The 15,428-nt window shown below is 39.0% G+C and overlaps 1 protein-coding gene across 1 annotated transcript; it reads left to right on the plus strand.

Moving 5' to 3' along the window:
• The first annotated feature begins 661 nt into the window (after positions 1-661).
• On the plus strand, positions 662-14,356 carry LOC115739387 (LMBR1 domain-containing protein 2 homolog A). Its single transcript, XM_030672438.2, has 14 exons — positions 662-1,074; positions 3,540-3,616; positions 4,292-4,450; positions 4,974-5,187; positions 6,137-6,223; positions 6,314-6,453; positions 7,645-7,725; positions 8,037-8,101; positions 8,927-9,102; positions 11,579-11,709; positions 11,811-11,892; positions 12,856-13,069; positions 13,286-13,386; positions 13,694-14,356. The coding sequence occupies exons 1-14, from the start codon at positions 907-909 to the stop codon at positions 14,195-14,197; spliced, it is 2,199 nt and encodes a 732-aa protein (XP_030528298.1). The 5' UTR covers positions 662-906; the 3' UTR covers positions 14,198-14,356.
• The last annotated feature ends 1,072 nt before the right edge of the window (positions 14,357-15,428 follow it).

Here is a 15,428-nt window from a genome sequence, read left to right on the forward strand (position 1 = left end):
ATGGGAGGACACAACCCTTGGTGCTCCACCCATCCGTGCGTTATGGATGGTGTCATCGTACAAGAAGAGACTGCTGAAGGAAGGAGGTTCACGATTTGACATAAATAGGTAAGCCTTAGGGGCAGCCGGCGGCGAAGATCCCGACCATGGAGACCATGGGGATAACCCAGTAGCAATGATACGGAAAGCAAGTCTTCGATCTTACAAAGAAAGGCGATGGCTCGAAGACCTCGTTTCTAATGCTTTTGCCTTCCACGAGACCGTGCCTGTCGGATCCGAAGATCGCATATCTCAAATTGATAAACCTATAACAAATAGAGGGTTAAAACTCCATATTGGTATACCCGTCAACTATCACATGTCACTAAATCAACAATTTGATAGTTAAATTTAATGAAAATTAACGGAGGATAAATTTGTCATATGTGTACCGGTTTAGGGTAAATTTGTCACGGGTGTACCAGTTTAGGGTTTTTTGTGGTCAAAAAAATAATTTGGGGTAAATTTGTCATAAGTATATCAGTTTGGGGTTTTCCATGGTATTAACCCATGAATGAATTAGTAAATCATTAAAAGGCCGAAAGATGACAGAGACGTGAAGAAATGTTTTTTGGGGGGGGTGGGTGGGGGCAGACGGAAATGAAAAAGAAAAACAACAATTCGCCTGGGGGAGTTGGATCCCATTTTCTTGTCAGGAAAGCGGGGCCCATCTCTCCCCGAGTTCCGTTCCCCTCTCTCCCTCGTCTCCCTTCGGCTTCGCCTTCGTCTGGAAGGCTCTTCGGCATCCCGCATCTTGCGACGGCGATCGACCGGCGTCCGTACTCCTCGTCCTCCGGGGATAGCTTCGTCGGCGCTGTATCCACGCCACATCAGTCACAGTAGAGAGAGAGGGAGAGGGAGAGAGAGATGTGGGTGTTTTACCTGATCTCGCTGCCCTTGACGGTGGGCATGGTGGTGTTCACGTTGAGGTACTTCGCCGGACCGGAAGTGCCTCGATACGTCTTGTTCACCGTCGGTTACGCCTGGTTTTGCTCTCTCTCCATCATTATCCTCGTCCCCGCCGATATTTGGACGGTACGCGCTATCGTGGATGCGCTCCTGCGATTCGATTGTGCACCCCCGCCCCCCTTCTCTCTCTCTCTTGCATGTCCCGCGCTTTAATTCTATGGTTCCCAATGCCGACGTTCTGCTTGCAGTAGCTCCAAGTCAGCGAGATTGTTCCTAATTTCACTGGTTTTCTGTAGTTGGTTGATTGATGAATGCTTCTGGAAAGCACGGTAGATGTGATATGTGCACCGATTTTGTTTGTTACATGGCTTGCCTGCTTATGTGATATACTAGTGAAATTTGAGGAAGGTGAGAGCAAAATCGCTCAAAAGCGAGGCCTCAGCTGTGTTAGAAACTAGGCTTTAGCTGGTCCTGTGATTTTGTGCATATTGGCGAACTCTATTTGTTCTTATCTGACGGATTGATTATTTTCTATTACGTTCTAGTTTAGATTAGAGACACATTTTGGGTTTGGTGCAAATGCTCACCCTTGTTTAAATGGTTAATTAAGCACTTTGAACCGTCAAATATGGAGTATCATCACCTTTCCTAGGGTTCCGGTTTTATATCGTGCTGCCTTTCAATCTGAAAATGGAGGGTCTATTCCTTATCCATTGATTTGCCGACTTTATTTAGTTATTACAGTTCAATTGCCTGTAGTGATTCTTCCATTGATAATATCTTCTAGGCTGGGGCATTAGATCCTGGATCGCTATCCTTTAACATTGGAATTCAAGTTCTCAATCTCGAGCTAGTATGCCTTTTCATCTGGATAGCTGCCTGTAGAAACCTGCTATGAGCTGCCAGGGAAGAGAAACCTTACATTCTTAAGGAGGATAGTCTGCTCTGGACCAATGCTTTTTATCCTTAAGCTCTATCCTGGGGGTGAATTGTAGTTTTAATTTGCTTAGATGTCTGCTATGTTACAAAAGCAATATATTGCTGGGTTTGAATCTTTGGATGAAATCACAGATGACCTCGGTCCTTTCAAATCGTGCAGTTAACTCACTCACTTTGTGGCAAATCTCCAAATACTTGCTAATTGCCGAGGTGGCTGTCATATGTAACTTTTTTGTAGCATATGGTGGCTTCGAGTTCACATCTACATAATTTTCCATGCCATAGACATGAAGTATGATTGCTGCTAGCAGCCAAAACAGCCAAACTTCATCAAACCTGCCTCAATCTCACAAGACAGCGAAGTTCAAAGATAGAAAACCCAACTGTCCCTACCCTTTTCTTATGCGGAACTATTTGAATCATCGAAATAATGATTGGTTGGAAAAACTATTTCTTCAAAATATCTGGCAGCTAGGGTTAGCATATGAGAGATCGAGGAAGAAAGTGGGGGCATGAAAATGGAGAGAAAATGAAGAGCTGATCCTAGGTGGGGATACTCATTGCAACAGTATGAATCAAATCCACTGGTGCAATGCAACGATTACCTAAAACGGATGAGAGTTTCCCTTTTCTGGTCTTTTTTGGTCTATGACAGGTGGCACAAAGAGAAGTTTCCCTATTCCACAAATCAAATACTGTCACTTGGGAGATCATTTGTAATGTGTCAAGTCATCCATGATGTTGAAACGAAAAGTAAACAATGAAGAATCAGTTAATCTGCATTATCTCATTCCACTCCGTTAAACATGTTTTGTATGGTGTTGAAATGAAAAGACAACGACAAAGAATCGAGTTAATCAGTATAAATCCCATTCCACTCCTTCAAAGACTCTCTTTTCTGCGCCCTGAAAATACTCTTGATTATGTGTCTTCCCAGAAACCGGGAAATCTAGGGCCTCTGATTAAAATTTTATTTCCTTTTTGGGTAATTTTTCTTAAAGTTCCTTTCTATCACTTCTGTTCACACCAAAAGAAATCCCAGACGGTGACGGTTATGTATCCTCATAGGTCATCCATGGATGAAGCAGCAGAATAGGATTAGCATGGAGCATGGTCTTATTCCTTAGAAAGAGCACATCAACTAGCATGTCTGCGCTATCTCCTGAAAGCAACTTTCGAGGTGTCCTTTTTTAATCCCACACATACTTTGAGGGAATATAGTTTAGCCCAGTTGTGCCCTTGTGTAATAGTTGGTGTAAGTTTTAGCCTGTGAGGCAAAGTATGCATGTAGTTGGTGGGACTTGATTTTGAAGTTTCCTATTTGACCGTATTTCGACTTTGATGCATTAATCCCCAGTATTGTGCTTTTGTGGTTTTAGCAGGTTAAAAGAACATCTTGTATGTTTATCTCATGGAGAGTTGAAAAGTTTCTTAGGCTTCTTGTGAATTGCTTTTCTGTGGAAATCTAGTAGTCTATTTCTGTGAAATTTACCAGCCTGCTTAAACTATTTAGCAGCTCCTCGTATTAGCTGCTAGAATGGTGGTTGTTTGGATGTACGTGTCACGCTTCCATCTACAATAATTTGTAAACGCGTTATTTTTATTGACATTGACTTGTATTGCTGATGCAAGTATTTTGTTTGCTCATTCAGACGTATATGCTTCGTGGTGGTGGAGGCATTTCATTCTTCTGGAGCTGGTCATACTGGAGCACATTTTTGCTGACTTGGTATGTTATGGACGCAACTTATGAAAACGGAAAAAATTGCATGTTAACACTTATTAATCATGTCATCTGTTTCAAGCAACCCCCCCCGAAAGAAGTGTCGGCAATCGGACTGCTGAGTTTTATAATCAATTCCTGATTTGCTGCATCCTCAAAGTCAAAGTACTGTGTCTGTGTTTTCCAACCTTTGCCTTTTGCCCTAACATTTTAATTGAGCTGAGTTTGCTTTTTGCTTATGATTTTCTTATATACACATAACTTTTTTTATGCGGGGATCCAAGTTCTACTTCTTGAGTGTTTATTACGGTGAATTTGCATGTGTTAATTCGGTTGGCCTCTCAGTAGATTAGAAACTGATGGCCGGGTTAGGAACCGTTTCAATATTAGGATGATTAGCTCTAAAGTATGTTGCTAGAGCTTGGTCCTGGGAAAGTTTTACTATTCAGCTTCCATTATTCTTCTTTGCCCTGGATTGGCTTTCTTTTCCTAGTGTCCCCTGGTTCATAGCTTTGTAGTCTGTGGCTCCATCTAGCATATCGGAAGCAACAGCAAAGAGCTCCAATCCAATCACACTGGCATCTTTAACTCTTTAAAATTGAGTGTCTCCTCTTTGTAGAGATATAGATGCTTGTTACTGAATGTTGAATTTAAACCCAGTATAATTTTTTTTCTATGCAGGGCTGTAGCTCCTCTAATTCAGGGGTTTGAAGATGCTGGAGATTTCACTGTGAAGGAAAGATTTAAGACTAGCATACACGTGAACTTAGTCTTTTACCTAATTGTTGGATCCATTGGCCTCATTGGCCTCATTCTTTTCATCATGATGCGTGAGGATAAGTAAGTTTGTTCCTTTCAAGCAATACTAGGTGTGAATGACATCCATTTAATTTGATTTGCTCTTGCCGTTGTACTGTAGAGAATGTCTTACCCTCATGATAGTCAGGTATAACTTGTAGAGAATGCCTTTTAGCCGATTGAAATCAGCCATAGGTATTCATGATCGCTTCATGAGTTAATATAAGGTAGGGGTGCATGGCCTGGAGAAGTGAGTAAAGTAGTCTTACGTATTTACTGATTGCTTAGAATTGCTAAAGTGCTTGAGAAATATGACTGGAATATCATAGTGGGATTTTTTTTTCCAGCTGCAGGTTAGAGAACTGAAAAAATCGATCTTGTGCTGAACCGAGTTTTTTTTTTTTTTTTTTGCATACCGTGACTGTTCCTTTTGTGATTTATTCTTGCTATAGCAGTTTGTTGCTGCTTCTCTTTGTTTTTTTCCTCTTTAGGTGTATCCTTGATGTATAGGTGTGATAATTTCAGCAAATTTACATTTTTATGTCCTGTTTATTTTTATTGACAGGAAAGGTGGTGTTCTTGGTTTAGCAATGGCCTGTTCAAACACTTTTGGGCTTGTAACAGGGGCTTTTCTTCTTGGTTTCGGCTTAAGTGAAATACCCAAAAGCATTTGGAGAAATGCGGACTGGACCACCCGACAAAAAGTTCTCTCTCATAAAGTAGCTAAAATGGCAGTTAAACTTGATGATGCTCACCAAGAACTCTCTAATGCCATAGTGGTGGGTGACCATTAATGGAATTCTTCTAGCTTGTCGATATTTTCTGTTGGTGAATGATCAACTTTTGAACTCATGGCTTCACATCAATTTTTTTCTGTTAAGGATTTTTTTTTTTTGGTTGATTGCTCCAGTCCCCTTACGAAACTTTCATTGTTGGGCTAGCCATACACTCGCAGTGGCACTCTTCGGTCCGTTAAACCAATTGCTTCGTATCCGTCCTTGTTCTCGTGTTGGTTTTAGTAGTCGGGTTGTGGAGTGTCTTCAAATATGTAAAAGGCTGTTAATGAAGCATGCATTTTTTATCTTGTACCATCGAGTTGTGGTTAAGTCGAGCATTTTCATCTTTGACATGCTCTCTCTGACTTCGACTTCTTCCTACAAATCCATCTAGCAAAATTAAGCGGGAGGTGTCTGCTACTGGTTCTGACAGATATGCCTCTATACCAGCCATTTGGAGTCCATATTAGATCAAACCAATCATCTGGGTATAGAAAGAGGGCTGGAGTGGCTTTTATGGGTATAACCAACTTTAGTTTGATTGACTGGCTTTTGCGGCCAACATTGACTGATTCAGCCACTTTGATTGCTCTCCAATCCTTCTTCAATAAGGATCTTCATCTCAACCATCAGATCTTTCTTCTTTGAAGACTTACCAAGCTGCAGTATGTTTGCTCTCAAAAGTAACTGTAGTTATTCTGATTGGGTGGGTGGAAGGAGATGTAGCAAAGCTAGGCCTTTAATCAAGCTGTTTATTCACTAATTTTTTTTATTAGATATATAATTGTAACAATAGGTTGATAAGAGAGGAAAGTCTTTTGATGTGATGACTGTATTGGCTGTGAGCAACTCTGATGATTTTACCGGGACACCAATGGCCTGCAGCTTGTTCTTTGTTGATGGAGTATATATTGAGATTCTCTAGTTTATTGATATATATGTTGTTTTATAGGTAGCTCAAGCTACTTCCAACCAAATGTCAAAACGTGATCCTTTGAGGCCGTGCATGGATGTTATTGATGATATGCTAACTCAAATGGTAATTTCCCCAAAAATCTGATGTTCTAGGAACCACTAACTAATTCAGTGTTGATTTTTGAGCAATTTGATTTTTGTTTATTTTTTCTAGTTTAGAGAAGACCCATCCTTCAAACCACAGGGTGGAAGATTAGGAGAAAATGATATGGACTATGATACAGATGAGAAATCAATGGCAACCCTTAGGCGTCATCTAAGGGGAGCTCGAGAGGAGTATTATCGCTATAAAAGGTAACCAGGAGCATTTAATTTGCGTTTGCTTCCTTTGGAATATTTTCTCAGCTTTTGGTGCATACGATTCCTTATTTTTGTTCCCTGCTTTTGTAACCAAGCACTCCTGGTCTGCTCAAAACTATCTCTATTAGCTTTCCGCTCAACTTTAGAATAAATCAATATATGTGTAGTTCCTTTAAATGGTTATTTCCTATGCAATGTTGACGTGCTTGAAAGTCAACTTCCAAGCATGGTACGAAATAACAGTGACCTCAGAAGTCATAAATCATTGCTCTAGGGAATAGCCATGCCAAATGGGCCTAGACTTCTAGAAAATAAACTGGTTCCTGACAAGATCAGAGGGTGTCTTATGAACTTAAAATGAATGCATCAAAGATCTACTGGCGACCTTGCCATAGGGTGTAGTGTTTGCTCATCCTGCTAAGGTGGACAAACATTCGTACCTGTAAATAGCAATCATAAAAAAATTAACTCAACTAAATCAAATAGGCCACAAGTCATCAATCAAGCTGTCATGGCCTATTTAGTTAAATAGGTCAGATGGGCCAAGTATGAGTTACAGCTTGATGTTTCAAGTCAAAAGCAACTCATTTATTAATTGTGTCAAGTAGGTTGACATAATTTTGACACAATCGCCAATAGCGCAAATTCCAACCTCCGTGTGGTGTAGAAATTGTCATCCTTTTCATGATATGCAGAATAGCTATTAGGAGAAGCTTAAATTACCAACATAAAAAACAACTCTCCTAAAAACATCTTACAAAAAAGAGAAAGATTTGGATAATTTGACCCTTTTGATATAAGTAAAAAAGGACGTAAGATAAGGGGGTTATCCAGGAACGTGTTCCTCTAGCAACTAGGAAAACAACTCTTCAATGATATTGGAAGAAGATTTCTCCATTTAACTATCCTGAAAGGAATGATTGATGAGTAACCTGCATTTTATCCCGAATTGTAAAGCTAATGAATACCTTTATGATTGGGTTGCTTTGATACTTTTCTGTGTTTGACATGTTGGATATACTTTCTAATAGAATGATTTCGTCAACTGCTTTGGACATCCGACTTGGTGGATGTGGATCACTTTTTTGTTCCTCTAGATTTCCTCTGAACGGGGTGTCGTGAAATCTCATCATTGCATAGCTCTATTTATCTGATGCTAGTACTTTGTTATTTTTAATGTTGCAGTGAATATTTGACTTGCATCTTGGAGGCACTTGAACTAGAAGATGTAATAAAAAACTATGAACGCCGAGATGCCACTGGATGGTAATTTACGAGTATTACTTTTTTCTCCTTTTGAATTCAATCAATGCTTTTCCTTTCGGACACAAAGTATCTAAATAAGATGGCATTTCCCCATTTTCCGCTCTCTCTCTCTCTCTGGTAGGGTAATTCTTCTTTAAAGCTGTAAATCATTAAAAACTCTCGTGCTCGTAAGTGCATGTTAAATTTGCAGAGATGAAGAAGTGAATTTCTAGAATTAGTAGCTTACATCCAAATATCTGCTTATGTGGGGCAAATTCAGAGGGCTACAGAAAGTTCCGTTTGCTAATTGTTATCTGCTTTGTATAATTCAGGAAGTTCATCTCGAGCCTCAGACCTGTGCGAACTGGACAATTTGGGGCATTCGTGGATACTATGGGTAACTTCACATTCTCTTCTTCTAATCCGTTGGAGTCAAATTCTCAGGTTTATATGTTTAGTCTTGTTAAGACATCACTAGATGTTAGTTTTGTATGATTGAATATTGTCAAATCTCAGTAACTGGACTAAAAAAAAAGTGGAACTTTTGAATTGGTTGTTGCTGAAAGCAGCGTATCCTGAGTTCTTTATTCAACCTTTCAATCCGTAATAGTATATATATTTGCTTACATAAAGCACGCTTAACATTTGACACGTCTTGTGTGCCAATAAGCCACACATGAAAAATCATTCTGGTATCATAGAAGGAACATATAAATTAATGCTGAAGCAGAATAACCTGCTATTTCTGTATTTCGTTTGAGTGCTTTTTCTGCATTTTCCTTTTCATTATTTTTGGGCTTTACCCCTTGGAACCTTTTCATTGTTTTCTGATGGTTCGTAGTAGAGCATTGAAGTCATGTTTTGGTAGGGGACATATCATGGAGTAAATTTACTTGAAAGAGCTTGAGCACTGTAGGCATATGTTTGATTTCTGTGCTTTGTAGTTGTTCATGTGCATTAAATGAAGGGCACGCTTGCTTTTTGTCCAAATTTTCATGAAATGGGACATCAATCTGAGTTGCACGCTGGATTTACATTTTAGTTTCCTGTGCCGTTGGGATGGGAAGTGCATCCCTTCGGTTGAGGCAAACAAGTACATGACCTAATTTAACTGTTTCTTTTCTTTCCCGTTCCGTGAAGGATACTGGTATTACAGCTCAATTCTTAACAATAAGTTTAACTTATTTCATAATTCATTTTTCTTTATTTTGAGAATTTGCAGAATTTATCTGGCGTTGCATTTTGAGAAAGCAGCTTGAGAAAATCTTTGCTATCTTGCTTGGGATAATGTCAGCTGCAATTCTTTTAGCAGAGGCAACTCTGCTCCCTAGGGTCGTTGATCTCTCTCTCATCTCGATCCTTATTAAATCGGTTGGGAAGCAAGAGCTGCTGGTGCAGGTGGATTATTTTCTCAATTTGATTGATCTCTTATCTAAGTATTCTTTTTAAATCACTGTCCGGTTTGCAAGCTTCTCACTACCAAAGTTTGTTTCTAGGACTTGCTTAATAACCTAATTAAACTCCAAAAACTTAATATTCAACCCTTATAAAACATAAAAACAAGTACAGAAAATTCATTCACCAGATTACAAAAAGTAACAACTTCAGTGCTTAAAATAGAAACAAAATAATAACAGTTGAAATTGAATGTGAATGTCATCATTATTTACTCTCCAAATATGGAGCTGTGGATTTAATTGCTAGGTTCTCGTAATATGATTGGTAGAATTCTAATCTTGAGGAAATGTTTTAACACTGAATCAATTAGGTAATTCCTAACTCATGTGCCAATTGGTTAGTGAACTGGGCTTTTCTGCCCCTTGCTGTAAATGAGTCTACACATTTAGATAGGTCACCTCCTGGCTTAATGCCTCTGTTGTCATGAGATCATAGTTTTGTTAGGAGAGTTAGGATGTAAAAATTGAGCATATCTTTCATCACTCGTCACATGTAGGGATATTTTTATTGAATTGAATCTGACAAATCGCTTAATTGAGTTTTAAAGAGGACCTAAAAGAAGGGGTTATGTCATTCAATCCGAAAACTTTAATGCCATTTAGACTGTTATCAAGTAATTGCTGAAACCTTCCAAATGTACCCACAGTTTTCTGCTTAGTGGAAAGCCAATGGCATTCAGTTTTAACTTTCAGCTATTTAAGCACTTAAAGTTACTTACACTTGGAATTCAATGCTGAAATCTGCAATGCTCGGTTTTATTGGACATACCTTATGTTTCTTATAGCGGGCTAGCGGGCTACCTGTATCAGAACTTATGTGCCATTTACAAAATTTTGTAAGATAGTAAATTTTCCACATCAGATGCATTATCGTAATTTCATTGGACAGAGCGGACCTGTAAAGAGGTGCGAGGGCCATTTGTTATCAATTATCATCTAAAATATTACAGTTGGCCTCTGAGCCTACTTGTGCTCTGGATTAACATGGCATAAATGTTTGACGACAGTTAATGCCCATATTATAGGCAGCAAATCTATACAAAATGGATCAACTCGGTGCATTTTGCATTGCATCCTCCCATGTACTGAATGAAATAATAGCCGTTCTTTTGTGTAGTTAAATGAATAGCTCAGTGGAATTTGTGGAGTGATAATTAAATGTCCTGAAACTGTAATTAGGATTTCCATAGTTGACCCCTTAGTGATACTTCTCACTTGTTGCATCACAAAATCATGTTCTTCCTGTGTTGGGCTGATATGAGAGTTTTCTCTTGCCCTTTGCTACATGAAGAAGATTGTCATGGCTCAATGTAGATTGTCCTTTTGAAGATTGGCGCTGTGGCATGTGTAATTGCCTGGGATGTTTATTGGAAGGCAATGATGTTTATTTGAAGGCAAAAGGGTGGAATCTGGAAAATATTAGTAGTGATGCTCTAAGGAATGAGTCTAAGACCAATCAAAGGGTTATATATCTGTTTCTCCTTTACTACCCTTTAAGTAGTCAATTTTCTATCTATAGTGAACAAGCCCATGAAACTGTCTGAAATATTTCCATGCTGCAGTTATTTTGATGAGTTAATTAAACTCCTTCTCCTGTATCCTTTCCAAAGTCGGTGTAGGGGAATCACTGAGCCATTGTCAGACTTCTATTTCTCTAGTGCTTTCTTTTAGTCCTCCAGCACCTTCATGACTGCTGAATCAATGCGCATTCATCTTCTGGTCCAAGTTCTAGAAACCTGACTACAGTGGGTGTAAGAGAGTTAAATAGGACAGGTCTTTTGAACCCTTCATTTTCCTTCAAGTATTTGTCCATAGCTGAATTTCTTACTCAACTACCTTTGGTCCTTTGGAGCTACTTCTTCTGGCAAGTTTTGTCTGAATTCTTCCTAGTCATAATTTACAAGGCTACTTGGCAACCATCATGCGGCTGACTTGGTGATCGAATACTTCATTGTTCATGCATTACATCGGTCATTTTTAGATGGACCATCTTTATTGCCCCTATTATCCTTTACATTTCCACGATGAGCGCTGCATGACTTCTCATAAAATCTTAAAGATTCAATTCGGAGCTAGATCATTGATGACATGGAAAGTTGAGGGAGTTTTTTCCTGTTGGCAGATGAGGACTGCAGTGGCACTGTCACAATGTCAGCTAGTCTATCATGAAAGGTTGAAAGAAAAAAGCCCACTTAGTGTTTTCAATTGTTAACAATTATTTTGGAAAGAAGTGGTTAAATAAATGTGGAAAGGTTTGTAATAGGAATTTTACCCGAAACTGATACTCCTGTTTCCGATTTACAGAATATGTACATTTGGAAGGGTTGTTGGACGCTTCATTTTAATTATGGCTGTTGTACTTTGCTGCTGACTAGTATTGAGTTCACTGATAATGTTCATTCCCCCCCCTTTCTTAGGTTGTTGCTTTTATTCCTCTGATGTATATGTGCATTTGCACATATTATTCATTGCTCAAAATTGGAATGATGATGTTTTACTCATTAACGCCAAGGCAGACGAGTTCAGTTAACTTGCTTATGATATGCTCGTAAGTCTTAAACTGCTATTCCGTGTCATGAGTGAATTTTTTAGTTCACTTTTTCCCATAGAAGTAAAAGTTGATGCAGATATGCTTCGATGTTGGCACAGGATGGTAGCTCGATATGCGCCTCCAATTTCATACAACTTTCTCAATCTCATTCGACTCGATGAGAAGACAGTCTTTGAGAAGGTGATCTCCATTTTAACATCCTGCATGCTAGCATTTACGAGTGACTCTTAGTGCGGAACTTGAATTCAGTCGTGCTGTGGTATGTTTGGTTTTAAGATTCAATATGTCGTTGCTGACTGCTTTGCTTGAGTAATGAGACCTAATTACTGCACTCTCTCGCAGCTCCATTTACTAAACGGATGGCCCTTCTGGTCCTTTGAAATGATTTGACCTGCAACCATCCTATTAGTTTCAGTGTCATGATCCTCCAACTAAGTTCATGCCTTTACCGCTTTTTGAGCAAATTATCCTTGTAATATAACCTCTTTTGTTTCTTTTCCAATGAAGTTGTTTATTGCTTTTTGCACGAAATGGCACTGATCGTGTTGTTGCCAAGGATTTGACACGAATATGATATTCTGATGATTTGACGATGTTCTGATGCTTTTATTATGGAATGTTTGCCCCTCTTACGAAAGCGGCAGCGTTGTTTCCTGAAAAGAAGGGTTTTTGGTGGAGTATATGAGTATAGGTTCTGCTAAATTACCATGCCTATATTTTGGTCAGTATGTGGTTTGCTAAAGAAAAGGTGTCGCCTGCATTAAGATGAGATGAGAGTTTGCTTAAGGTGGTTTGACATGTGAAAAGATGACACCCTTTTGCTCTGGTGAGGTGATCCTATCAGTCGGTGCTTGTTAATCCGAGAGAGAAACCTTGAAAGACACTGGCCATGGCTTGGAGTTTTGAGTGAAAGATTGTGCCTGCTCAGATTTGGCTAAAACCTTGATATCAAATACAGTGCAGCGGCATCAGTAGGATCCGCGTGTCCAAACTTAGTTTAAAAGTATCAGGCTTGGTCTCAGTGGTAGATTTTGATGTATTGCGTAGTCATTCAATGCGTCCTATAGCATCCTGTGCAGGCATATAGTAGATAATCCTCCAATTAACCTTGAGAATTGATGTTGTTTCTATATCTGATTGCAGCGGATGGGCAACATTGATAATGCCGTGCCGTTTTTTGGGAAAGGATTTAACAGAATATATCCTCTTTTTATGGTCATTTATACACTTCTGGTGGCAAGCAACTTCTTCGACCGAATAATTAATTTCTTTGGCAGCTGGAAGAGATTTAGGTTTCAAACAGAGGCAGATGATACAGATGGATTCGATCCATCAGGATTGATCATCCTTCAGAAAGGTCAGCATGCATTGAGTGGTAGTTAACCATAGAGATACTATGCTGAGGGCCATCAACCTATCCCTTAGCTAATGCAAAAGAAAAAAATTCCATCTGAAGAAGTTCTTGATAAACCTCTATCTCCTGGATAGAAGTTGTATGAACTTAAATATGGTGACTTAGTCGTATGCCAGACTAAATACCTGTAATTCTTTCCTTTTGTCTCGTAACTTGCAGAACGAGCTTGGCTGGAAGAAGGTCGGAAAGTTGGGGAGCATGTAATCCCGCTGGCAAGGAATTTTAATGGCACAGATGTTGAGTCTGGTGGCTTTGACAAAGTATGTAATTGTAACCTCAGAAATCAGAAGCATTCTTTTATGTTTTTAACCCTACCTTCTCTGAGCTTTCTCTTATTTAAAAAAAATGGAGTTGGATGTAAACTTTTGGATGGGTGAACTCATCCAGTGACTACGTTTTGACCAAAAAAAAAAAGGAACGGTTAAGCTTTAGTGAAGGAGCTCTGGAGCATCTGAGGCTGTCCATTAGGAACAATTTCTCCGCAATTGGTTGCTGAAATATTCTCAAAGATTTCCATCACTAGCTGCTACTTTAACGGCAGTCTATTTGAATGGTGAAACATTTCAGGACAAAGCTGCTGTTGAGATGAAGTCGGCAAGTTCAATTCACGAAACCACCAAGGAAAGTTCATCCAAGTCTACAAGAGAAGATGGTCACAGATACGGAACGAGCAGAGAAGCCATGAGCAATAAGTACGCCGCGATTAGAGAACAGAGCAGACAACAATCAAAAGCAAATCCTGCAGAAAAGAACATCACCTCTGCAAAAGTATCCTTACTTGATAGTGGCAAGTCTCAGACCGGTATCTCATCTGGAGAGCCATCTTCTGGAATAGCTGCAAAGTGGCAGTCCATGAAGACGGGTTTCCAAAGTTTCAAGGCCAATATAGGAGCAAGAAGATTTATCCCTTTGCGTGAAGCTCAGGAAAGCAGCTCATTGGATCGAGTTTCTTCGCATGAGTCTCTTGATGAGATATTCCAGAGACTGAAGCGTCCATCCTTGGAGCATGGGAATCAAAGCGACGAGGATGAAGATGGGTCGGAAATCAGCATTTCACGACCCGGTAGATAATGCACCTTCTTTTTCCAACATAGATTTACTGCGAATACCGTGTTTTTTCTGGGGATTAAATCCCTAAATGTACAGGATTTGGGAAGATGTCATGCCCGTCACTCTAATTTCTCGGACAGTCCGAATCCTCTGGTATAGGTTCATTAGGTTCTTCTGTCATAATTGTTCGAAGTATAGTTATTGTTGTCGGGAAAGTCAGATGGCGAAAAGTGCGAGAGCAGCCGTGGGGGTGTATTATCGTCGCGACCTAAAAATTCGGAAAATTTCCAGGCTAATGGATTATCGGGTCAATTATTTAACCAACCTAACTCGAACTCTCCCAAGTCCATACCAAATCGCAACTTAAGGTTCAATTGATTAACATGCAATATATTTTAATTTTGGAGCCGCCACTAATCATTTATGGTAGGTCGATTAGAAACCTAAATAAAATAGCGGGAGAACTATTTTATTCCTACGAACAGTAGATTAAGAGTTCGGGGACTTGATTACGCCGGATTACTCTAACGCCCTTTCGGTACCATTTCATTTCATAAAAAATCATTTAAGAAGGCAACATTAATTGATTTTAACCTAAGTCACTAACAAAAGTTATCATGCGGGTGCGCAATCAATTAATGAACATCCAGAAATCGGTATAATCAAGGGAACATGCGCCACACAAGATAGTTCTTTTATTTTTTATTTTTTTTATTTTATATGAATGCATGAGAGACTACACTATATCCAATGGCATGGATTAAATGCAAGACTAAACTAGATTACATGCAAACTAAATGAATGCACAAGTAGGACCATGATTAAATTAACTACGTGACACGTGTATTAATTAAAAAGAAGACATGCAATTCTAATATGCAATATAAGCTAAAATGCAACCTAATATGACATGGCAAGAAATAATGATGTGGCATGGATGGCGTGGCATGTATGACGTGGCAAGGATGACGTGGCAAGGATGAATGATTTTTTTTTTATATTTTCGGATGAATTAATTTCCTAAAATAGAACTATGCCAAAACAATATTTATCTTGCATATTTTAGAGTTCAAATTGACCTAAACCCTAATATATTAAGATAGATTATTTTAAACATAAGATTCTATTTAAACATGCAATTTCTATTCTAGTATGCAATCTAACCTAAATAAAAAATTAGATATGCAATATCTACATGATGTTATTTTTTTAAAAGATGTAATTTTCAGATATGCAAAGTGAATGAATGCAA

The sequence above is a fragment of the Rhodamnia argentea genome, chromosome 11 (genome assembly GCF_020921035.1).
Source record: "Rhodamnia argentea isolate NSW1041297 chromosome 11, ASM2092103v1, whole genome shotgun sequence".
Lineage (NCBI taxonomy): Eukaryota > Viridiplantae > Streptophyta > Magnoliopsida > Myrtales > Myrtaceae > Rhodamnia > Rhodamnia argentea.